General features: G+C 33.5%; 1 protein-coding gene across 1 annotated transcript in view; it reads left to right on the forward strand.

Annotated features, from left to right (window-relative positions):
• Positions 1 to 26770, forward strand: part of SPAG16 (sperm associated antigen 16) — a 906896-nt gene that overhangs the window by 628320 nt on the left and 251806 nt on the right. Inside the window, exon 15 of the mRNA XM_024124705.2 lies at positions 25057 to 25183. Within this exon, the coding sequence (XP_023980473.1) occupies positions 25057 to 25183 (127 nt within the window). The remainder of the gene's footprint in view (positions 1 to 25056; positions 25184 to 26770) is intronic.

The raw sequence follows: 26770 nt of genomic DNA on the forward strand, positions 1-26770 counted from the left end.
TCTGCTTTGCAAATAAGTTCATCTGTATCATTTTTCTAGATTCCACATATAAGCAATATTATACCATATTTGTTTTTCTCTTTTTGACTTACTTCACTCTGTATGACCGTCCCTAGGTCCATGCACTTCTCTGCAATTTGCACAATTTCATTCCTTTTTATGGCTGAGAAGATGTATAATCTTGAGTAAATCATTTAGTTCTTTTGTAAAAATGAATGATATAAAGAACAGTGAATATTAGATAATACATATAATGTGTTTAACATAGTACCTGGCAAATCGAAAATGCTATTACTATCACTTCTACTCCTACCACTCCTACTATTACTATCATTATTATTATTACTACTACTATTATTATTCTTGGAGCTAATATTTCTTTCTAGCCATGTGTGTTCAAATAAGTAGACATAAATAAAAGAACAACCACACACAAATATATGACTTTCTTCTATCCTATAATTTAATTTTATTTAATATAATATAAATGTTATAAACATAAAACTGCAGTATATATTTCACACTTTAACAAAAATAAGAAAATGAAATTCTAAAACTATTCTAAATAAGAAATTATGGAATTGTATTAAACTTGAGCTAAATTCCACTAAAAAAAAAAATGGGCATAAACCTCCATAGGAGTATTCTGTCTGTTTCATATCATAGTATACCATTTAATAATTAGGCAGTTAAGAGTTTTAAATTTGATCTGGAATAGATTAATTGCTTTTCCCAAGTTACTAGTATGTGGATATAAATGCATTAATTATCTTTTTTAAAAATCATGAAAAAGTAAATACTGCAATTGCCTACGTAAAAAGTTATCCTCACTCCATTTTAGCAAAGGAAGCTCAATTTCTGATATTCTGAATTTTGTTTATTTTTAACCAATCTCAAACAGAAACTGCTTAGTATTCATCTTTGGCCATTTTATATAAAGAGATACAAATAACATTTAGGTCATACAGCCATTGATCTTCTGAAGGACAAATGATGTCAGGCAGTACTTACACACCAAAAAAACTTAATTTTGTTTACTTCTTCAGCAATACAACTTGATGTCAACTACCATTTAGCTGGGCCAATAATATTGATATTTGATGTCAGTTCTTATTCATTACTGCACCTAGATGATGCATAAGTCAAAACTTTTAGATGTGTGGTGAAAAACACTAAAGCAGGTTCTATCTGGGGAAATTGGAGACAACAGCAGAATAGAAAATTAAAGCATGTGGAACATGACATTTTCATTTTGTATAATATTTGAATTATTTCAATAATTCCTACATATTAAAAATTAACTTCATATCTTTTAAACTAATGCCATAGTATATATTCTTAAACTAAATCTTTTAGAAAGTAACCTTCTTGCCCTAACATTTTGTGAAGAAAAAATAATTTTTGATAGGAAAATGTGACACAAACAAAAGTGAAGGAAAAAAAGTTTGTGTAAGCAGATATTCAAATATTAATTAGAGAATATTTTAATGTAATAAATTGATAGAGGTTCTTTAGTTCTACTTTGTTTTGTTCTCAGAAATTTAACACTGCATATGACAAAGAAGAAACAATACATTTAAGATATCACCCTGCCACCAAAGTTTAACCTTCAATAACTTCTCTAGTTGGATAGAGGTGATTTATGCGTTTGTAGTTTTCTTGATGGTTCCATGAAAATTAGGAACAACATGATCATGCCATATTTCTTGACTTCTTCTTTGACTATGAAACTGATAATTTGTGTGTATGTGTATATATATATCTCTATATATACAAATATAGATATTCTTTAGAGGACTTAAAATATTTTGGCATATATAAAAAGTTTATTAATGGAATTTCAGCGTAACTCTTTACTGAGCACCTACTATGTCCTGGACACTGCTCTAAATATTAAAGGTTCAGCAATGAACAAGTTCTGTCCTTATGGACTGTATATTCTGGTAAGAACCAGAGACATTAAACAAGTAAACCCTTGAATAGTCTCAAGAATAATAAGTGTTATCTATCCAGAATCAATTAGGGTAAAGAGTAACGAGGTAAGAGTTGGAGCTTATAATGAAATGGTCACAGAAGGACTCTCCGAGAGAATGACATTTAAGAAAACCATGCAATGATTTTAAGAAAACTCAAGCAAAGGCAACAGCAAAGGCCAAGTTCCTGAGATGGTGGAGGTGTGGCAATGTTAGAAGAACAGGGCGCATGGAGTGGACAACGATTAGATTAAGCAGGTGGAATATCTTACATCTAATAGATAATTGTTAACTTAGGTTGTTCTTATTGGTTAAATGTGGAATGGTTGAGGCTATTTTAGAGTAACCTCATAATTGTTTATTTATACAAAAATTCCCTGGCTATGAGAAGCACAATAGATTCTTTTGGCTGAATAATACCTTAATATTTTTTACCCCATAGCCCTTGACATAATTCTTGGTACAGAAAGTAACCAATAAATATTCATTGATTAGGAAATATTAGAAATCCAACACAGGTCAGAACTCAAGCGGTATTTTAGAGGACATTCTTTGGACAATGTTCGCTGTGAAATGATTAAATTTATTTTATACTATTGATCCTAAAGTATTATTTTAAAATTTATGACACGTTTCAGATTGTCCATGTTTGTTTTGAGCATACAGCTGCCAAAAATTCTTCAAAATATATTTACTACTTTTATAAGAAACAGTGTCACTGCTCAGAGTATTTGGCCATTTAGGCAACTGGTCTTCCAGTACAATGAAGTCTTATTTAAGTAATTTTCACAGTACAAAAATGTTTTAATATCAAAATATCAATATAAAATCATACATTTTTCTCTAGTCATGATTAATTGTAGTCAGTCTAAACTTGCATGAGATTTTAAAAGTTTGAAAAACTATATGCATGGTAAATAGCATGAGTTTTTCAAGAGATTGTTTTACATATATGAATAATGCCTAATGTATCATACTTTATCCCTGAATCACATAATTAGAGCAAAAAGAATTGTCACACCAATTTACTCACAAGCATGATTACAAGAAGATTTAATTATCCCCTTTAATGTGATTTTCTCCACTTAATTTTGTGTTTGGGGGTAAATGTGACCCTATGAATCCATACTTCAAGAAGTAACTGCTATGAAGAGGCAGACCTACTAGAGAATGGACTTGAGGACATGGGGTGGGGAAGGGTAAGCTGGGACAAAGTGAGAGAGTGGCATGGACATATATATGGGAGGGAGAGAGATGCAAGAGGGAAGAGATTTAGGAACATATGTATATTATAACTGATTCACTTTGTTATAAAGCAGAAACTAACACACCATTGTAAAGCAATTATACTCCAATAAAGATGTTAAAATTCTTAGTAAGTGCTCTGTAAATATTTGTGGAAATGATTTAGGTGAATAAAAAAATCAAATCTTGTTCTAACAAGGAGAGAGACTGGTTTGACCAGATATTTCACAGTCTGCACAAAAGTCAGCTGTTAATGTGGACATCCAGGTTCCAAACCCCTCTCTGACCTCTAGTAACTGTAGCAGAAGACTCATATTTCTCTGATTTTCATTTCCTGCCCTGCCCCCTTCATTACTCTGGGAATATAGAAGGACTGGCATTCTCCCTTGATGAAGGACAACAGATTAATAAAGTTAAGTGTCTACATCATTGAAATTGCCATCCCTGGTATATTTCAAGTGTAACATCAACTGTGACTAGTTTTTACTCTTCAGGGGGTCCTCTGATCTCCAGTTCCTTATGTAAATTAATGCAAAAACTGCTCCAGTAGTATCATGTGCTATTCATTTCAAACTCCAAAGGGAATGTTCTATTTTTTGAATTGGCAAATGGAAAGAACAGAGTGGCAGTGTGCTGAGTTACAGGTTAACAAACAGATTAATGGTCCAACCTGGGATGAAGAGCACTGGGAAAGAAAGCATGGTGTTCTTCTCAAGTCTGTTGAATCAGAGATTCATTTACATCTATTTTGTTCTCATGTATAAATATCTCTAAAATGTGAAGTTATAGGAAAATATATTTCATTTCATTTAGGAGGTTTACAAATTATTTTCAACAGATGACTCCATACCTCATTAAGGGCTTAGGATCATGTCTTATCCATTTCTGTTTTGCATCTCTCCTGTCCTCTCTCCCTCACCACACTCCATTACCTGGAACTGGGTCATTCTAACATGGAACACTTATCTGGTAAATATTTAATCAATGACTAAATTTTATCAGAGTCCTTTAAAAAAGAAATTTCATCATCTTTTAAAATTATGTACAAATTTCTTTCTTCAGCTCATCATAACAAATGAAAGTAGACTAGTGGAGGGATAGAAAAGTACTATTCTGGGAAAAGGATGGGTTAGAGCAGCTTGATTAAATGGATCAAAAAGTAGTAAAAGTTTAGCAGTTGACAAACTGGTTTTTAAAAGCATTTGAATGTCCTTTAATTCACAAATTAGAAAACCCATTAGTGTGGGTTGTTTTAGGAAGTAAGATTATCAGTGCAGGCTTCATTCAAATGTTAATAAATATGGGCGTATGTGCTTTACTTAAAAATGGTTGTTTAGAGAAAATAAGTTGATGGGCAGAGGCAAAGAACTCTCAAATTATAAGCATTTCAAGAAAATATATGCTCTGTGTCTGTGTGTGTGTAGTATGTGTGTGAATTACTCAAGTGACCACATTAATTATACATATATGTGTCATATTATAATTGCTTAAACATTGGATGAGAATTCTATTGGCATGTGTTAGTTAAATCTTAAATTTATTTTCCAGTTTCACAGGGAAAGTGACAAGAAAAGATATAAAACTCTAAGCTCTATTCAGGCTTTTCATTGTCTGGCCATGTTCAATAAGGAGCCACGTTCCCCTCCCCCTCCCCCAATATCTCATATTTTTACCCTCAACTTCTGCTAGTTCCAAGGTCACTATGCCAAAATTAAATAATAATGTGCATCGAAATTCAATTTAAAAGCTTTGAATAAAGACCTTCCATCTGATTTACATACGAATTTATTCCTGACTTTCTTCTTGTTTATCTAATGGATTTGAATTCAATCAGATTGAGTTTCTGATCCCAGCTACTGCTTACCAGGTATGTGAATTAGAAATAGCCTCAGAGGATCAAGATGGCGGAGTAGAAGGACATGGAACTCACTTCCCCCAACAAACACATCAAAAATATACCTAGATGTGGAACAATTCTTGCCGAAAACCAACTGGAAGCTGGCAGAAGATCTCTTATACAACCAAATCTTCAAGAAAGATTCCCATATAACCAGGTAGAAAGAAAAAAAAAAAAGTATCAAGACAGGACCAGCACCCTTGGAAGGTATCTGTGAAGAAGAGAAGGTTGATACGGGCAGGCCCTCACTCTGGGAAGCCCCCTTGCCTGCTGGGAGATCCGCTGGGACAGATGGAGGGACTTGAGGGGGCTGGACTCTGCTCAAGAGGAGTGCTATGTGCTGGCTTGCTAGCAGTCAGGACAGAGATACCCCTGCATTGATGGCTGCCACCTTGCTGCACTGCCCAGCCTGAAATGCGCACCAACTGGGGGCTGCTAGCGTGTGCAGCAACTAGGCAGTGAATCGCAGGAGGATGGACCCTAAGAGAGGACTCAGTCTAGCTGCACAGAGGTAGCCTAGAGGGCCTGGGGTATGGACCCCACCCACCAGAACCAGCCTAGCAGTGGATCCGGGACGAACACAATGGAGAAAAGGACACAACTTTGGGCTGCTTCTGGGCAAAACCATGGATGTATGGGAGGTGCATAGGTTTACTGTGACCACACGGGCCTCACTTGCTTCAGCACTCACCTCCTTTGGGACAGAGCATGCACTGAAGGACAACAGAGCCTTATTGAACCCAACACTCAGGGCTTCCATTCCAACAACTGGGGAGCAGACTTCAGCTTCTGACAGGGCTATCAGCCATGAACAGAGAGGAGGCCCCACCCAACATCCAGTGCAGGCTCTGGACACCACAACACTAATCACACCCACCAGCAAGGGGCTAATGGCCATCACACACTGAGGAAGGATATGGCTGGCATCTATACCAAAAACAGCCCTTACACCAAAAATATTGGACTTACAGAGTCTACACAGGGGTGGTCCCACATAAAAACACCCCTTCAAGACCACAGTAGATAACTGTTTCTCCTAAATTTATAGTGACAGAGAAAGTTAAATAAAATGAAAAAACAGCGGAACTACTCCTAGTGAAAAGAACAAGAGGAGGAACCAATCAAAATTAGACAACTCAGTTGCAAAGATAAAAACCGATCTAGAAGCAATGAGTAGCAGACTACATAACACACAAGAATGAGTAAGTGATCTGGAAGATAGAATAATGGAAATCACTCAATCACAACAGCAGACAAGAAGACAAAAAACAAAGCAATGAGATAATATAAATATGCCATCCTATGCATAATAGGGGCTGCAGAAGGAGAAGAGAGAAAGAAGGGGATCAAAACTGTATTTGAAAAATTATTGTTGAAAACTTCCCAAACCTTAAGAAGGAAACAGATATTCAGGTACAGGGTACACAGAGCATCCCAAACAAGATGAACCCAAACAGACCCACACCAAGACATATCACAATGAAAATGACAAAAGTTAAGGATAAAGAGAAGATTCTAAAGGCAGCAAGACAAAAACGGAGTCAGTTACAAGGAAACCCTCATAAAGATATCAGCTGATTTCTTTACAGAACTGAAGGGAGTGGCGTAATATATTGAAAGTCCTGAAAGGGAAAAACCTGCAACCTAGGATACTCTACTCAGCAAAGGACGTTATATAATGATAAAGGGATCAATGCAAGAAGAGGATATTACACTCATTAACATATATGCACCCAATGTAGGAGCACCTACACATATAAAACTAATACTAACAGACATAAAGGTAGAAATTGACAGGAATAAAATAATAGTAGGAGACTTTAATACCCTACTGACAGCAATGGACAGATCTTCCAGACAGAAAATTAATAAGGCAACAGAGATCCTAAATGACACAATTGACTAGTTGGACTTAATTGATATCTACAGGACACTATGTGCCCCCCCCACCAAAAAAACCAACCAAACAAACAAAAAACAGAATATACCTTCTTTTGAACATTCTCTAGGATAGACCACATATAGGTCACAAAACAAGCCTCAACAAATTTAAGAAGGTAGAAATTATTTCAAACATCTTTTCTGACCACAACAGTATGAAAATAGAACTAACCCACGGGGGGAGGGAGGGCAATGAACACATGGAGACTAAACAGTATTCTCCTAAAATACCAATGAGTCAATGATAAAAATCAAAAAGGAAATTGGAAAATACCTTGAGACAAACAACAATGAAAGACTTTGCCTTCCAATGCAAGGGGTGCGGGTTCAACCCCTGGTCGGGAAGCTAAGATCCCACATGCCTCGCAGCCAAAAAACCAAAGCATAAAACTGAAGCAATATTGTAACAAATTCAAGAAAGACTGTAAAAATGATTCAATAAAGACTTTTAAAAAACATCAAAAAAATCTTAAAAACAAACAAAACAAAACCTTACAAAATCTATGGGATGCAACAAAAGCATTTCTAAGGGGGAAGTTTATAGTGATACAGGCCTTCCTCAAGAAACAAGAAAAGTCTCAAACAACCTAACCTACCACCTAAAAGAATTAGAAAAAGAAGAACAAACAAAACCCAAAGTCAGCAGAAGGAAGGAAATAATAAAGATCAGAGAGAAAATAAAATAGAGATCAAAAAAGACAATAGAAAAGATCAATAAAGCTGGTTTTTTGAAAGGATAAACAAAAACTTGACAAACCTCTGGCCAATATTACATGAACCTAATAAATTCATTAAACTAATCTTGTTAGGTGCTAGATATTTTTGTATTCCTATAAATATTCTTGAGGTTTTTTTTCTGTTAAATTACTTAGAAATTGGTTCTTTCATGTCTGCTCTTAAGATTTGTTAGGTGGCACTGGAGCCATTCTTAATCTAGAGTTAATTATTTCCCCATTTCTGAAGCAAGACACTTCTTTGTGCTCTAGTCCACACAGTGCCCCTGAATCTTGAACTTTTTCAGTCTGGCTACTGGGACAGGCACAATTCCCAGCCTTACATGAGTGCCTTTCCCTGTTCCCTCTAATCATTTCAAGTGGTTCTTTTCCAGGCCTCTGGGTAGTTTCCTCAAATGCACATGCCAATCAGTACTCAGCTAAATACTGGAGGAAATTGCTCTGCAGATCTCCGGGGTTCTCTCCTCATGTACTCTTGCTCTGCAAACTTGAGCTGCCTTGTTTCCTTGGACTCTCAGCTTTATCCCCTCAACCTCGGAGTCAGCCATGCACTGTCCAGTTCCCTCTCCCTGTGCTGTGGACTAGAAACTATCAAGGCAGTATATCACAGCAATTTTCTGTGGCTCACATCATTAGTTTCCTGTATCTCAGTGATTATTGACCTTTGTTGCCTCATGTATGGTGTCTTGCAAACTATTGTTTCCTGTATCTTGACCATTTTTTTGGATTTTTCACACAGGAGAGTAAATCTGGTCCCTGTTACTCCATTCTCCATTGTAACTGACAGAGGAAGTCTTTTTATCATCTGCCTTTAACTGTCAACAGATTTAATCAGAAGATATGTGATTATAATGATAACGACATTCTTTTTAAAATTTATAGTTAGCCCTTCCTTCCATAAAAAATAAAGATTGACAGTGTGTCTGTAGTAAACCTGAATTATAGTCCTGATTGGACCATGGATTTCATGTGAAGGCTTAAACCAGTCCCTTAATTTCTCAAGCCTTCACTTTTGTAATCTGTGGGAGACTGATCTGGACAACCTTTATATTCTCTTTCAGAAATGTGTCTATAGTCTCTAATGTTTTCTTCAGAAATTGAGAAAAGCTATTGAATTTGAATATATCAGTTAGAAGGCTTTTAAGGGAAACAAGAATGTGTTTTCAACATCTGGTCTTTCTGAAATTTGAATGATCCTTTTTGACTCCATACTTACTAGCAAACCCAGCAGCAAAACTGAAATCTTTCCTTTGATGTACACAGCAATGCCAAACTGAAATAATTTAATATTGTTCTCTCTTCAGATATTAAGTACTAAGCTTTAGTTTTTACTTTATACCTCTTTGGTTTATTCCTTCATATTCCAAAAATCCTCTTGCCCTACTTTGACATTATAGTCAGCATGTTACTATGTAAATATATCATGAATGACTATTGCAGTGTGACAAACCACATCACAAGAAAACATCAAGGGCCCACAAGACAAAGATCTCATACATGAATATCTGAAATAATGCCAATAATGACACTGAAAATGAAGTAAACTCACATGAGAGTCAGAAAATGTATCTCTAGTGCTTTTAGAAGGGGCTCATTGCCAGAGGCAGAGTGCATTCATTTCATATGCCACATTAGGGATTTTCCATTTCTCCTTGAATAAAACGTTAGTTTCAAAAATTGTCCTTAAAGTAGAAAGACTCTCAGTGATTTGTTAAACTTTCTTCTCCCCTTTACCTTCAGAAATCCACTAATTTTCACCATATCTGGCAGACAGGAAGTTGGGCTGATGTGTCCTCAATTCTACCAGAGCTGTGCTTTCAATTTATTCAGCATTTGCAGAATGAAAGGCATTATGCTAGGTTTTGTGGGTGATTCAGCCAAGTAAAGTATTTAGTCCTGCTCCTTGATGAACTACAATATAATTAAAGAATAAAAATCTACACACAAAGTGGATAGCTATCTATCAATGTAATGCAACAAATTTTAAATACCAAAAATAGCAAATTAAAAATCAATGGGAATATCTGGCATAATTCTGGAGAGAGGTCAATCATAAGCATTAGGAAAAGTTTTGCTCTGATGATTCAGCTATGGAAATAATGATTCATTAACTCATTCATTTAAATAGTTTTTAAGTGTATAATATAAGCCCCAAACAGAGTACAAAAGATTTACAGTAGTACTAAGTAAACTTTCTGTAATGATGGAACTGTTCTTTGTCTAAAGTGTCCAGTATGATTGTGACTAGCTACATGAGAAAATGTCGATTTTACATGAAATTAAATTAAATTTAAAAATTCATTGCAGTACTTTACATTTCAAGTACTCAGTAGCCAGTAGCATTGCACAATATAGGTCTAGAAGGAAAATACATGCATGTGTACAAAAAATTACAATTTGTTGTGTAAGTTTTATGACATGGCTCTTCAGGAGCAGGATAAGGAATACCTTACGTTCCCTAGAATAATTTAGAAGAAGTTGTGTTGAGCCAAGTTTTAAAATATATTTAATATTTAACAGAGAAAGAAATAGCAAATCAGCATCCTAGTCAGAAATAGTGAGAAGAAAAGGATGAGAGCATAGTGTATTCAAGGAGTAGAGCAGAGTAATGTGTAGAGAAGTTGTGGGAGATGAGCAGCAGGAAGGAGGCAGGTCAAGGAGGGACTCAAATTTGTAATTTAGAAAATATTACTCTGTCATTAATTTTTCAACTATGGCATTATTGATATTAGGGATGAGGTAATTTCATAAATCCAGGGGTGGGGATTGGCTGCCCTGTGCATTATAAGATGTTAATCAACATCCCTGGCCTCTACCAACTGAATGCCAGTAGTAGGTGCCCCAGCTATGATAATCAAAGATGTCTCTAGACGTCGTCAGATGTCCTCCAGGAGGCAAAATCACTCGGGCTGAGAACCAGTTGTGAGAATGAACTGCAAAAATACATGGTTGAAGCAGAATTCACTACATGTGTCTGTGCGTGAGATGAGGAGGACCTGAAATGAGGGATTTGTGGAGAGTGGAGGCCTACTTCAACTGAACAGGATTGGAGGGGAGAGAGATGGGGAATAGGATGACAATCTCTGCTGACTGAATGGGATATGAAGCCTTTTATTGAAATGGAAAGTACAGCAGAAAGATCAAGTTTGAGGGAAAGATGAACTTGGCTTTGAATATGCTGACTTGTGGTATCTGTGGAATATCCAAATAGTAATGTTCTGTGGGTATTTGAAAATAAAGATCTGGAATTCAAAATAGAGATGTCAATTGGACATGTAAATTTGGGAGTCATAAGTATGTAGACATTGTTGAAATCATGGGAACACTTCTTTCTGCACCTAGCAATCTAGACTTAATGACAACTGTCATCATTTCCACCTGATCTCCAAATATAGTCCTATTCAATCCATTCAAACACACAGCCCAGTGTTGTTTTGATTTTTGTTTTTCTCCTGACTTCATGTAGAATCAAGGACTTTGAAGTCCAACTACACCAGCCTATTTATGTTCAGTACTTCTGCCAGGAGGGCCTTGATCTCACTCTTCCCTTTTCTTGGATCACTCTTCTTCCTTTTGCTCTGAACTCAGAAGTCATATTTCCAGTGAGACCCTTCTTGACCAGGCTATTTACACTTTAACGCTCTTTCTGCCAGATATTCCATGTCTACATTTTTTTTTATTTTCCATAAATCCTATTAACATTTAATGTACCACATATTTTACTGATTTATTTAATTTATTGTATGATTCTCTCCAGAAGCATACAAGTTCCAAAAGTCCAGGACTTCTCTCTGCTTTGTTCACTCCTGTTTATCTACCACTTAAATCAGTGTCTAACACCTAGTGAACTCCATCAATATTTCTTTGATGAATGAAAAAGTTTCCTACTGGTCCAGACAAGTTTGCCTGGATTCAGTCAAATTCTTGCTAAGACTTATGGCACAAACTTGAAAACCACAGGAAAGTCATGTTTACTTGTTCCGCAGGGTCTCAGAGAGACAATTTTTTACTTAGGTACCTGCTTAACTCACTGAAAATACTGGCCTTCATTCTTTTTAACATATCAATATTTATGTTCAAAACACATAATAACTTTTTATATCATATGAAATTCATATTTCTCAGTGTGAGCTCCAAAAGTTCTTCAGAATTTTTACACATTATTAACCTCATCATAAATTCACCTAACTCCCTCCTAGTGAAATATGTTAATCTCTGCTTTGTATTCTGACATTGTACCATTTTCAATACTAACGATGCCCTCCCGCTTTCTGTCCACTAATGTCTCTTCATAATCTGCACCTACTTAAAATGTCGCTGTTTCTAGAAAGGTGCATTCACTTAATGGACCTATCCTAGGACTGCATTCCTAGAGGAAAGCTTCTCTGATCCCACAGGCTTGGGTTAGGTGGTCAATTTTTACTAGAAATAACCCTTTATCTACTTCTGGCATTTAACTTTGCCTTTAACATTGTATTTGTATAGAGCTTATATCTATTGTATCTCTAGATCATGACCCCAAGCCAGGGACATAGTACAGCTCAGTAAATATTTGTTCCTTTATATACATTAATTGTCTTCATCTGTTTCTAATTATTCTCCTGCCTTTTAAATTAACACTTGCTTGCTCAATTTGTTCTTTGCTAATACATATTTGTTGTTATTCTGTTATAGTAACATTAGCTCTTTCAGGGCATTCTACTTCCGTAACAGACTATGCTCTTTAAACACTTAAAATGGGACTTTATGGGCTTCTATTCTCCAAAGCATCTAGGTCAAGGCATGCAAAAATCTTCCTTGCTAAACGTTTAAGATCTGGGACACTTGGTCATATTGTCTGGATTTGAATCCTGGGTCTACATTTTATTAACAAAATGCCATTAGGTAAGTTGTATAGTATTTTAAGTCTCAATTTTCTCATCTGAATAATCTGGTGGTATAACCTAACTATAGAAATGAAGGATTAAATGAGATATTAAATAGAAATCACTTTGAACAGGTTATCATGATTATGTAGTGCAGTGTTGTGTACTCTAGATGCTACGTACTTGTTTGGGATGTCCAGGTCCCATATCCCTGGGGCATGATTGGTGATTCAAGTTATTAATACCTAACTGATTGACAATGGCATAGGGAAGAAGTACGTACTGACAACAGCAATCTTATCAACATATTTCTAGTGCTTTTTATTCCTTCCTTATTTAGCCTCACACTCTTTGAATATTCCCAAAACTTACCTTCTGTCTCCATTCTAATTCCATAATTTCTTTAGCTTATTTGTGCCATTAAGGTACTGAGGGAAGAGTGTAATGAGCTAATGCTTAATGCTGCACAAGCCTGTCCTAAGAGAGACACTAATGTATCAGTACTAAAAATGTTTGAAATACTAATTTTCCTCCTAATGAGCCTAAACATTTTATTATAGTTATACCTTAATACCAAGCTGCAGGTCATTACCTTCATGTATTGAAAGCAGCTGATGTTTCTAGGGCTTAATGTATCTGCCATTTGCTTGATGACCCCTCTTTCTTGCCCATTTTACATAGTAGATATTTAGAAAATGAAAATTAGATCACTTGACAGGATCACTAATGAAAATTAGATCACTTGACTTGACATCATATTGTGTATGATGGTTTGATTTCATTATTTATTAAAAAATATTTTTCTGATTATAATAATAGATACTAGTTCCATGAAATTTGAATTTTAAAAATATGAAAAAGAACAAATAAGAATGATTCATTCTGTCACCTAAAGATAATCAATTATGATTTAGTCCTCCAATCTTATTTTCAACATATGTTTCTGTGTGTGTATAACTGTAAATAACTCTGCTTGCTGCTTTATTGCACTACCATATGTATGTGTTCCTTTGTATTAATAATCTTTGGAAATGCCATCCATAGTTAAATAATGGTTTAGTTATATATATAACATATAATTATATGTTGCAGTTATATCTATATAAAGATATGTATATATACATGTGCTTCTGTGTATCTATCTATCTATTGAACAATTAATTTCTTATGTTTCTACTGCCCCATATTATAAATAATATTGTGAGGAACATCTTTGTGAACCACTATTGATCTGAGTTATTCACTCACTTAAATATATTCTAATGGAAGAATATATTAAATATATTTAAGCATTTGTGATATATTATGCTACATTATATCTATTGGTTAAAATCACAGACCCTGAAGTCAACTGACCTATGCTTGAATCCTCACTCCAATTTATTCTACTAAGATAATTTAAGGAAAATTACTTGATCTCAATTAGCTCTAGTAATAATTTGTTTCACTTAAATTTCTTTTTTTCTGATACTGATACTCCTTTGCCAGCTTCCTATTAATTAGTATTTAATAATTAAATTCTTTTATTTTTACTCTGAGTATTTTTTTTGCCACTGTCCTTATTTTAATGTTTCTCTTGTATTTTGCATAAGATTGTATTTTCTGTTTTTATAAACATTTTGGTTGTCTATTTTAATTGTTAAGTATAACCTATTTATGTGTGTGTGTATGTGTAATTATTTGTATGTTCATTGTTATTGCTATCACAACTTATTGTGTTTCCCATTTATTTTTTTCTTTATTTCTTTTTAATGTAGTTCTTGTTTTTTATTTTTTTTTAATTAAGATTAAAATTAAGGTTAGATTAGGATGGTTAGAGTTAGGATTTGGTTTGGGCATTTCTCTTTTGTAGCAAACAGTTAACTAACCTTGACTAATGTTTCTTGATTTTTCAATATCTGTGCTGACCATTATATCACCTGACAATATAACTATTAATAGTTGTGGCAAAATATAATTATTAATAGTTCTTTCCATAAGATGTTTATATTTAAACTTTTATAGTCTGAATGTTTAAAATACATTTAGTCCAAAGTCATATTTAGCTAAGTAAACAAATTTAGATTGAATTTTATTTTCCCACACAATTGGACATTATTCCACTAGTTCTAACATCTAGTTTTTGTTAGCAATCTAATTGTTTTACTTTTATAAATAATCTGTAATTTTCTCTTGTAGATAATTTTTTCATTCATAATGCTCCATACTTTCATTACTTGTTTCTAGGTGTGTTTTATTCTTATATATCATGCTCAATACTTGGAGTGCACAGTTATTTTTAATATATCTTCCTTCAATTTTGGAAAAGTTTCTGTTATTATACCTTCACATACTGCTCTTCTGCCTGTCTGTACATGCTCTTCTTTTGTAATATATTGGAATATCCAGTTCCGTACTCCCCTACATCTCTTACTGGTCTGAATGCTTTCATCTTTTTATCTCTACATATGCAATCTAGCTGAATTTCCCAATACAATCTCCACTTCACTAACTCTCTTTTCAACTTTGTCTATTCTAAAGTATTTCCTATGTATTGAACCTCTTGTTTTCAATGATTAATGTTTCAATTTTCTTGTTTTTCTCAAGTCATTTTAGACTGTTTTGGTTTCATTTCTTTTTCTTTAATGAGTGTTAATTTTTTATTAACATCCTTGAGATTCATACTTATTTAAAAATATTTTTCAGTCTTTTTGTAATTTTAATGCACTCAGATTAATTTTATTTCCAATTATTGACAGGCTTAATAACTTTAGATCTCTTTACCTGTCACGAAAAAAAAATTGTAGCTACTTTTGAGTAGAATAAGAAAAGTGGTTCTTTCTTTTTGTTTCTTTATCTCTCTTGCTCTTTATTTGTGCTTACTCTTTCAGAGCTTTCAGTATTGTAGCTATTTCCTTTGTCTCCCAGGCCAATAGCCTCAGAGTATCCTAGAATAAATCCTACATTTATGATTCAGGAATCCTGCCTTCTAGGATTGAAAACCACTGAGCAAGTTATTAGCATGTGTTACTTGGTTCAGATCCAAGTTGTAAGACTGTGTATAACTCCAGATTCCTTAAATATATACCTTCAAATAAATTGCAGCTTCAAACAGCATTTGAAAGCAACCTTTCAGCTTCATATTTTCAAGAAAACTTACAGTATCCATGGCTTTAACGATATGTAGGCTTTTATCTCCCATCTGACACAAAGTACTTTTAGTCTCTGATACCCTACAGAAGCTGAATAACTAGGGCCTGCTGTAAACCCATAGCCCAGAAGCCTATGGTTTCATTTCTAGTCTCTATGTTTCTATTCTATTTTTCTGTAATGAGTATTATTTTTATTATTCTTTATCATTCTTTGAGATCTTATACTTTTAAAACTGGTTCTTTGCTTTTTTTTTAAATATAAATTTATTTATTTTTGGCTGCATTGTGTCTTGGTTGCTGCACGCGGGCTTTCTCTAGTTGAGGCAAGTGGGGGCTACTCTTTGTTGGGGTGTGTGGGCTTCTCATTGCAGTGGCTTCTCGTTGCAGAGCATGGGCTCTAGGCATATGGGCTTCAGTAGTTGTGGCACACAGGCTCAGTAGTTGTGGCTCATGGGCTTACTTGCTCCGCAGCATGTGGGAGCTTCCTAGACCAGGGCTCGAACCCATGTCCCCTGCATTGGCGGGTGGATTCTTAACCACTGTGCCACCAGGGAAGTCCCTGAGATCTTATACTTTTAAAAATAAATTTTTAGGCAAACTTTCTCTTTGAGACACACTGTAGAGCTTAGTGATTAGCGCATATTCTAGAGCCAAACAAGTCCAAATCCTGGCTCTTCCTCTTTAAACTGCATAGGTGGTGGCCAGGTAATTAAGCTTCCTGTGGCTCAATTTCCTCATCCATAAGATGGGGGTGATAATAGCAACCTATTTCATAGTAGTTTATTGCTTTTGGTTTTTTTTTTTTTAATTACGGGATATTTGTATACAGGTTTCCCCCACAATCCAAAAGTTGAGCATTCCTTTAAAAACTTGCATTAGCCAAAATGGCATAAAGCAAAGAAGCAGTTAACTTTTTAGTAAATGTGAAAATCCTCTATGGATTTCTTTCAGTTAACAAAAGCAGGAAATAATGTAGATCTTCATAAAAGAGAAATAGTGTAAAGCAAACTTTTGAAAAGTGGAGAATACCTGTATGTGTGTATAATACCTGCATATGTGTATATAACTGCTCAGAGCCCTGAGTGGCCCATGGTAATTACTCAATTAGTATTAACTATTATTATTTTTTGTTTCATTTTATAGCTCTGTTTTTAAGACCAGCTCAACTAGAAGTCCTTCAATACACTATTTAATTTTTCTAAAATTTATTTAGTTGAATATTGTGAGATAGGATTAAATTTTCACTCATCATATAGTTCTGAGAATTAGCTGTGACATTATTTATGGATTTACTATAAGATAAATTATAATGCAATATGCAAATGTATAATTTTCCTGAATTTATTTTAAAGTATCATTAAAGAAAAAGTAATATATTTGATAATTAAATATGAAGACTATATACCTTTTATTCTTGAATAATTTAATTATTTGTAATTATTGCCCACATTTAAAATATTAAAGGATTTTCCACCCAGATTACTCAGAATTCCTCATTACAAAAAATATACACATAGCTTAACCTGCTGGGGTAGTATCAGCACCTAACTAACGCGGGGGAAGGAAAATAAACAATTACAGCTGGCTTGCCTTACACATGGGAGAAGGGAAAAACCCAGTTCCAGCCCACTCTAGCCAACCTGTTCCACCTAAGAGGGAGAGAAATACTGAGAAACACTTATGAAGTTCATGGTCCAGAGGCATAGGCTCACTAAAAGACTAAGTCCTAATCACAGGACTATAGAACACTTGCCGCACCCCATACTTCACAACCACATTACTAAAGGCATATTTACAGCAGTTTCTTTTACCTGGTATATCATGTATGGCCATCAGGAAAAAATTACAAGAAATACCAAAAGCCAAAAACATAATTTGAAGAAACAGAGCGCGCATCAGAACCAGACATGACAGGATGTTGGAACTATCAGACCAGGAATTTAAAACATCTATGATTAATATGCTAAGCGCTCTCATGGATAAAGGAGACAGCATGAAGAAACAAATAGGCAGTCTAAGCAGAGAGATGAATATCCTAGAAAGAACAAAAAAGAAATACTAGAGAGAAAAGCAATATAACAGAAATGAAGAATGCCTTTGATGGCTTATTAATAGGCTGAACACAACTGAGGAAAGAACCTCTGACACAGAGGATATATCAATAGAATCATCAAAAACCAAAACAAAGACAACAAATACTTTTTAAAAAGGTACAAAACAAAAAATAAAACCCCCCAAAACCAGAACAAAACAGAACATCTAAGGACTATGGAACAACTACAAAAGGTAAAACATACATGTATGGGAATACCAGAAGGAGAAGAGAGAATGAAACAGGTGGTATATTTGAAAATATAATGACTAAGATATCCTCAAATTAATGTCACACATTAAACCACAGACCCAGGAAGCACAGAAAATACCAAGCAGGATAAATGCAAACAAAAACAAAGGAAACAAACAAAAACCCCTAGATCTATGTATATCATTTTCAAACTATAGAATATTAAAGATAAAGAAAAAATCCTGAAAGAATCCAAGAGGGGAATGGCTCACATATAGAGAAATAAAGATAAGAATTACATATGACATCTCCTCAGAAATGGTGCCAGGAAAAAATGAAGTGAAATATTTAAAGTGCTGAAAGAAAAACACCAACATAGAATTCTTTACCTTGTGCAATTATCCTTTAAAAGTGAAGGAGAAATAAAGGATTTCTCAGATAAACAAAAATTGAGTGAATTTGTTTTCAGCAAATCTGCCTTGAAACAAATCTGATAACCTAGATGAAATAAACCAATTTCTTAAAAGACACAATTTGCCAAAACTCACATGAGGGGAAATAGACAATCTAGATAGGCCTATATCTATTAAAGAAGTTGAATCATATTACCTTTCCATATAATTAATGCAGTTCCAAAACAGAAAGCACCAGTCCCACATAGGTTCACTTGTGAATTCTACAAACTAAGGAAGAAATTATATCAATTCTCCATAATCTCTTTCAGATAATAGAAAGAGGGAATACTTCCTAACTCATTCTGTGATCAGCATTACCCTACAGCCAAAATCAGAGAAAGACATTACAAGAAAAGAAAACCACAGACCACTATTTTTCATGAACATAAATACAAAAATCTGCTACAAAATGTTTGTAAATTGAATCCAATGATGTATAAAAAGAAGTAAAAACTATGACCAAATGGGATTCATCCTAGGTATGCAAGGCTGGTTCAACATTGGGAAATCAAGTAATGTAATCCATCACATCAATAGGGTAAAGATGAAAAATTACATGATCATATCAATGGATGCAGAAAAACTATTTCACAAAATACTATACCTATTCATGATTAAAAACTCCCAGTAAATTATGCATGTAAGGGAAATTGCTCAACTTGGTAAAGAAGATCTAAAAGGAAACTTATGGCTAACATTATTCTTAATGGTAAGAAACTAAAGGTTTCCCACTAAGATATCAGGTACAAGACAAGGATATTTCCTCCCACCAGTCCTTTTCAACATTGTACAGGAAGTTATAGATAATGCAATAAGACCAAAAAAAAAAAAAAAAAAAGGGAATAAAGTTACACAGGTTGAGAAGGAAAAACTAAAACTGTCTTTGTTCACAGATGATACGACCATCCAAGACTTAATTTTAAAAAACAAGTAAAAAAAATAAAGAAAAAAGAAACAAACAAAAAAACTTCTGGAACTAATATGTGATTACAAGGTTGCAGGATGCAAGGCTAATACACAAAAGTCTATTGCTTTCCTATACACCAGCAAGGAAAAAGTGGAATTTAAGTGCTATTTATATTAACACCCCTAAGAATGAAATATTTAAGTATATCTAACAAAATACATATAACATCTATATGAGGAAAACTATAAAGCATTGGTGAATGAAACAAAATAACTGAGTGAATGAAGAGATTCTCCATGTTAATGGAAGTGAAGACTCAATATTGTCAAGATATCAGTTCTTCCCAACTTGATCTGTAGATTCAGTGCAATCCCAGTAAAAATCAAGAAAAGGTATTCTGTGGATACAAACAAACTTTAGATAGAGAGGCAAAATGATCAGTGATTGCCAGGGGTTAGGCAGGGGTGGTATGGTGGGATAGGTGAGTACAGAGGATATTTAGGGCAGGGAAAATACTCTGGATGATGCCATAGTGGTGGGTATATGTCATTATACAATTGTCTAAACTCATGGAATGTGCAACACCAGGAGTGAAGTGTAATAATACAGACATATGGTGATTATGATGTGTCAATGTAGGTTCATCAGATGTAACAGATTCGCCACTCTGGAGGGGACGTTGTAAATTAGGGAGGCTATGTGTGTGTAGAGGCCGAGGGTATATGGAAAATCTCTATATCTTGCCTTTAATTTTGCTGTGAACCAAAACTATCCTAAAAAAATTAAGTCTTAAGAAATATATAGGGCAACTTTTTATAAACATATCTCCCTATTCAGTCACTGCACCATATGTATTGTATATTTTTAATCAGTATAACAACAGTATAGTATAAACTTTTCCATGTTTTACATTGTTTCTGTAATTGTTCTTTTTATGGCTTTGCAATAATTCATCTATGGTATTTATTTATCTGCAATTATTTATTGAACACTTATTGGGTTCTATTCAAGGTCATGGGAATGTACTGCTAAGCCAAAGTACCTGCACTTACAGAGTTTACAACATTCTCATGTGTGCATAGTTGATATATAATCATTCATTTAATTTTCTATTATGTTGTATAACTCTGAGAAGAGAACAATTATATATATTGTTTTATTCAGCCTTGAAGTGCCTTTGCAGAAGAAGTAATGTCACGATCCTAAAAATATTTTGCTTATTTAGATGTTCTGTAAATTCACTTTCCAAAAAAAGATGGGAAAATAAATGTGTGTGTGTGTGTGTGTGTGTGTGTATATATATATATGAACATAGTGTGTTGAACCAAGAAAATACTTAGCTGATTCATCAGGATGAAGGTACAAAGTATAATCAAATTGGACCTTTTTTTAATAATAAATTAAGATTCTATATATTTCTTCTTGATACACAATATAAAGATATAAGGAATCTCATATAGACTATTGCTCTATGATATTTCTTACACTACCTGAAAAATAACCTCTTAACCCCAAACTTATGGTAATGCCCAAACTTGTAAAATCTGTTTTTGAAAATTATATAAAGCCATAAGTTATGTTTATATTAAGGAATACTATAGGTTTATGTAAATAGTCTTTTAATCATTCATTTAAATTATAAATGACATCATTAGCATCCTGGTTTTCTCTTTTTCTTTCTTTGTTTTATAATATATAAATATGCTTGGAACCACTGTGCAGAGAGATAGTTCAGTCTGCTTGTCTTCCTGCCACTGTTGGTATCAAGTTTGCATAAAAGATGTCTCTGGCAGTGCTCTGGATCCACAATAGCACAAGATTTATTTCTTCCATATTAGATTATTACAAATTTCACTTGTTTCCATTTTTTATTTATTAATAGTGCTACTTTAATATTTTGATCATAACTTTTTAAAAACCTTACAGTAAATTTCAGAAGTAGCCTTAAAATTTTCAAAAGTATGAAACTTTTTGATCCTTGATATGTACTGCTAAATATTTTTCCAGTATATTTCCAGCAGCCTAGATGAAGCTAGTTTGGTTTTATGTTGTTCTATTCTAACTTATTAACTCCATTTCCATATGGATTTTCTCACTAGGATCTTTAAGTTGGAAATGGGAAAGCTTAAAAGGGGCAGTCAGGAGTCGTAACTGTTCACTTTCATCTCAACTGTATCCTTTGTCCATTTTCCTAAGTTCCACTTGCTTTGTTTTACTATTTGAGTCTGTGATAACCAAAAAAAAAAAAAAAAAAAATTCTGAGCTTCAGCTCATTTACCATATTTTGGAAAAAAATCCATTACAGTTGCATGTAGTCAATATTGATTACTCTCTACTCCCTTATATTCATTTTTTATTCATATATTATTCTATGATTTATTCAAGATCAAATGCCAAACATGTCACAGGAACTAAGCCGGGTGCTGGCGATTCAGTGTCACAAAAACAACCATCTGTCTGAATCCGAACTTCTCCGAGAACTTTCAGTGCAACCATCTTTATCACCTTTCCTCCTCAGCCAGTACTGGTGCCGATGACATAACTGGAATTACATTTTAGATAGTTTTCCAAAACTCTTGAGTTTTTACTTTCTTTAAAATTGTCACAATTCCACTTTTCTCCAAAAAACATTTTCTTTGAAATCTTTCTTTCTTGGTTAGGTTAAGTGCCTAACTATAACTAGTCTTTGTTTTCTTACCTGATATAAATTCTAGATAAAATATTTGTTTTTTCCCCAGGTTGTCAGCTAATTCCTTTTTCACACCCTCCATCTTCAGATCCCTCAAAATTCACACTGTGTGGTTTAGATTAGTAATATTTTAATATTCTTCTTCCCTATGGAAGGAGAATGGCAAATTGTTCCAGTTCACCTGAGACTGGAGGAGGAGGGATATAAGATCTTGATATTCCAAGTTTTTGGTTTTGGATTCTCTGCATCTTTTATCTCTTTCTTTTATCTAACTGACTCAGAACCATCAGGGTTAAAATCAATATTACCTTAAGACTGCTGTGGAAGTACTTGGACTAAAGTAAAACTTCTAGGTAAACTCCCATGAGGCGAGACATTCATCATCTACTGGTTTAACAAATATATTTTTTTAATTTTTTTATTATTTTATTTTATTTATGTTTTTATTTTTGGCTGCATTGGGTCTTAGTTGCGGCACACTGGATCTTCGTTGAGGCATGCAAGATCTTTCATTGTGGCACGCGGGCTTCTCTCTAGTTGTGGTGTGTGGGTATTTTCTCGTCTTTAGTTGTGGCACTCAGGCTTCAGAGCACATGGGCTCTGTAGTTTGCAGCATGTGGGCTCTGTAGTTGAGGAGCTCGAGCTCAGTAGTTGTGCTGCACAGGCTTAGCTGGGCTGTGGCATGTGGGATCTCAGTTCCCTGACCAGGGATCAAACCTGCGTCCCCTGCATTACAAGGTGGATTCTTTACCACTGGACCACCAGGGAAGTCCCAACAAATTTTTTTTTTAGTTCTACTATGCTCCAGGTACTACGATAGGCATTGCATTTGCCTCTCTGGTTAACTGGAAATATAGCTACCAAGTTATGAAATCTGAACACAAACTTATTTCTACCACTTTATGTTATTATATTTGTTTTACCATAATGCATATATTGTCATGAATTTTAAGTTCCTTGGGAAATGGAAAAGTTTGGCTATATGATGTTAGTCATTCAAAATTGTTTAAAATACTATCTACTATTTATTAATAAATCATTTAGCACAGCACTTGGTTATTAGAAGCATTTAATAAGTATTGACTATTATTATTTTAGTATTATCAAACTGTATTAATTTATTGACAGTGGTAAAAATTAAATATAAAAATATTAAACCCATTTAAGTACTAATTTTCACCCAGAAAATGATGGACTATTTTTTTATTTTTAGTATATTTCCTAAAAATTTAATATTCAATGGTATAAAGCACACTTTAAAATTGTCTTTGTTTCATAGAATCTAGGCAAGAAAAGGACATGAAGTCTATAACCTGACTTTAATGAGAATTGCCTTCAAATTAAATTCTGACTAAAATTTATTCTGTACTCACAGTTGAAAAAAGATTCCATTCTGTGACTTCTGAAAGATGTTTGAAAACCCTTATAGCTGGAAAGAGTTCTTTATAATTTCTAACATTAATATTCCCTATAATCCTGAGAACTATTCTTTTCTAAAAATTAAATTCACTGATTCTTCACAGTTCTCACAATACACGTTTACATATTTGAAAACATTCCAAGTTCTCCATGTTCTTTTTAAACTGTAAAAAAGATTAAATATCCCATTTATTAGCTTGAGGAAAAGGTTATTGTATTGTTTTGCCAGTAACAGCAGTTATAGAATTTTTAAACTAGTGGCATTTGTTGTACTACCGGAGTATTTAGGGAAAAAAACAAAAAATCCACTTGGACTGTAATACACTATGCAGTTTTTTTATTTTTTTTTTAAAGAAAGGATAGAAATCAAGGAGTAAATGAGAAAAAAGGTATGTGAGCTAGTTCAAAATGATAATAGGGAAAATTGTATAATAATCAAGTTATTATCTTTAACATTTTAGAATATTTAGGAGGAAAATAATGAGAGGTTGATTTTTGACTAAACATTAAAAAAATTAAACTGGATCTGAAAGGGAAACTGTATATCGAATTGGAAAAAGTATAATGACTTATAAACATTGTACATAAACCTGATGTAGCCAGCACTCATATTTAGTTAGTCAGTGGACACGGAAATTAAATGACAAAATGATGGAAGCCCTCTTATTCATCACTATATCCCAGTCTCTGACATGAGGTAGCTGCTGAATAGATATCTCCTGAGAGGCCTGCAAGAGGAGTATAGGCAGACTTTGAACTCCAAACTGATGCACCTGGGCTGGTACTTCTATACTGGGAAAATATCTGCCCCTGTTTCCATAACACTTGAATCCATCCACCCTTCCTTTTGTTTTCCATTCCCTTATCCAATTACCTTCTTCCTTTTTCCACTACATGTTAAAAAAATAGCCCCAAATATTTCTAATAATTTTGTCTAACAGAACACAATAGACACTGCTTCCTTGCCATCAATTTTACCTGGCCCCAGTGATTCCACCCACTATGATAAAACTCTTCTTTCCTGTCCATTTGTTTTCCTACTTCTGTTTTTATTTTTACTCTGAGTTATAAATTATCAATACTAATTATAAGCATATAAAGTGAAGTGTGCTTTTAGTGCAATATTTTACATATATAATTTTTATATGTAGATCACATATCATATATGTGATATGTATATATTTAGACAAATTGCATGGGTGTGTATAGTTCTGTTTTATTACATCTTATATAATTAAAATCATCAAAATGATTTCCTGAAAAATCATCTTCTAAAATTTAGTATAGGATTTTATATATTTAAATTGTCATTTTATAATACTTTTATGTCGAAGACAAAGGTATAATGAATACTTTTTAGTTTAGAGGAACGTATTCTTGTGTATTTAATAAAATTGTAACAAATCTTTCTTTTTTGTTTTTTTTGGTCTGAGTTTCTATATATATTTGTATATAAGTAATATACATATATATATGTATGTATATACATTTCTCTTCTTTTTTTAATACTTTAAAGGGTCACATGATCGCATCCTGTGATGCCTGTGGAGTTACAAAGCTATGGGATTTTCGGAAGCTCTTACCAATTGTGTCCATTGATGTAGGTCCAAGTCCTGGCAATGAGGTGAACTTTGATTCATCAGGTAGGATCTTTTTTGTTTAACATTCTTGACCAAGCTAACAGCTTTAGTATTTGTTCTGAAACTATTTTCTATTGCCACTTTATGTTTTTTGCATTTCCTTCTATGTAAAAATCTGTTCTTGATATTATACTAGAATATACTACATTATGCTGTATTTATCATATGATATATCATATCATGTCATATAGTGAAAGCATTACATTTATCACATATGTAAAGGAAGAAATAATAGAGGAGATAAGTGTGTGCTAATTTAGATTACTCAAGTTCCTAGCAGCGTCATGCAAAATTTGGAGTCTACATCCCTTAGAATCACCATCCAACGTAAGTAAATTGAGTTTTTTGAAGGTAAAATAGCTAAAAGTAGGGAAGAACAAAAGTTTGGCAAAAATAAAATTGAAACTAATGGAATACTTTATAATAATTTAGTAATACCCCATATTCTCTATATTTTACAATTAATTTTAAATATATATTCATCTTGTTGCAAATTGTGTCCAATAATAATTATATTAATTGGTAATAATTGTAGTATTATCTGTATTTAGCATTTTTTCTGCAATAATATAACCGTTAACAGTGAGATAAATTATTTTATCCTTGCTGATGGTGAAGAGTGTAGCAACTGATGTTAACAATCACACAATGATTCCACTTGATCATTTAAAAGGTTATAATTACAATTACATCTCTATCTTTAATGATAGCCTATGCTAAATAATGTATATCTCTTATTGATATAACTTACCTTTGCTGTTGTAATACATGTTTTAAACGTTTTTAAGTTTTGAGAGGTTCAAAAATCTTTGATATTTATTTGCAGTAGCTCAAATTTTAGATAAAGAAATAAAGATAGAATATATATAAAGGAAATAATGATGTTCTATTTAAAAATAGTTCAAAAAGTATGAATATACTGGAAGCAATTCTGAAGCCATAAGGTAATTGTGTGCTTCATGGAACTGGTTTCATGATATTGACATCACATATCTAAAATTCAGAATACAGTAAGTTTGTCTTCTTAGAAAACTTTAAGCTGTGTTCCCATTGCAGATTGGTATATGAACCACATATATGACCTCCTTAAAAATATGTTAGTAATGTTCTTGACATGAAGACTTTTATGCTCTGCTAGAATTCAAACAGAAAGCACTGTACAGAATAAAAAATCCCAACTCTGAGAATTTAATTTTGTAATGTAAAGGCCCATTCATATTTCAATTTATACTTTTTGATATATAGAATATGCATTGACATCATAATTCTAAAGGAACTTTAACTTGGTTTTTACAAACATTTTCACATTTATAAATCCCTTTTTACTATCTTGAGGTAGCATCCAAGTATTCATGGCCTTGAGTTTTGAATTCTGAAATTTCAAAACTTTTGGCTGTACTTTCTAATAATAGAAGTTTAAGGGTGTTTTAAAATGCTGTACAACTAATACTAGGTACATATTTTACTGTCATAATTGTTACATATGTTGCCACTGCCTTTTACTGTCCTTGTCATCCAGCCCAAAATTTCTTTTCTATACATTGTCAGGCAAACTTATTTTAAATATATGTCAGTTCCTATCATACTGTC

Source organism: Physeter macrocephalus, chromosome 2, assembly GCF_002837175.3.
Source record: "Physeter macrocephalus isolate SW-GA chromosome 2, ASM283717v5, whole genome shotgun sequence".
Classification (NCBI taxonomy): domain Eukaryota; kingdom Metazoa; phylum Chordata; class Mammalia; order Artiodactyla; family Physeteridae; genus Physeter; species Physeter macrocephalus.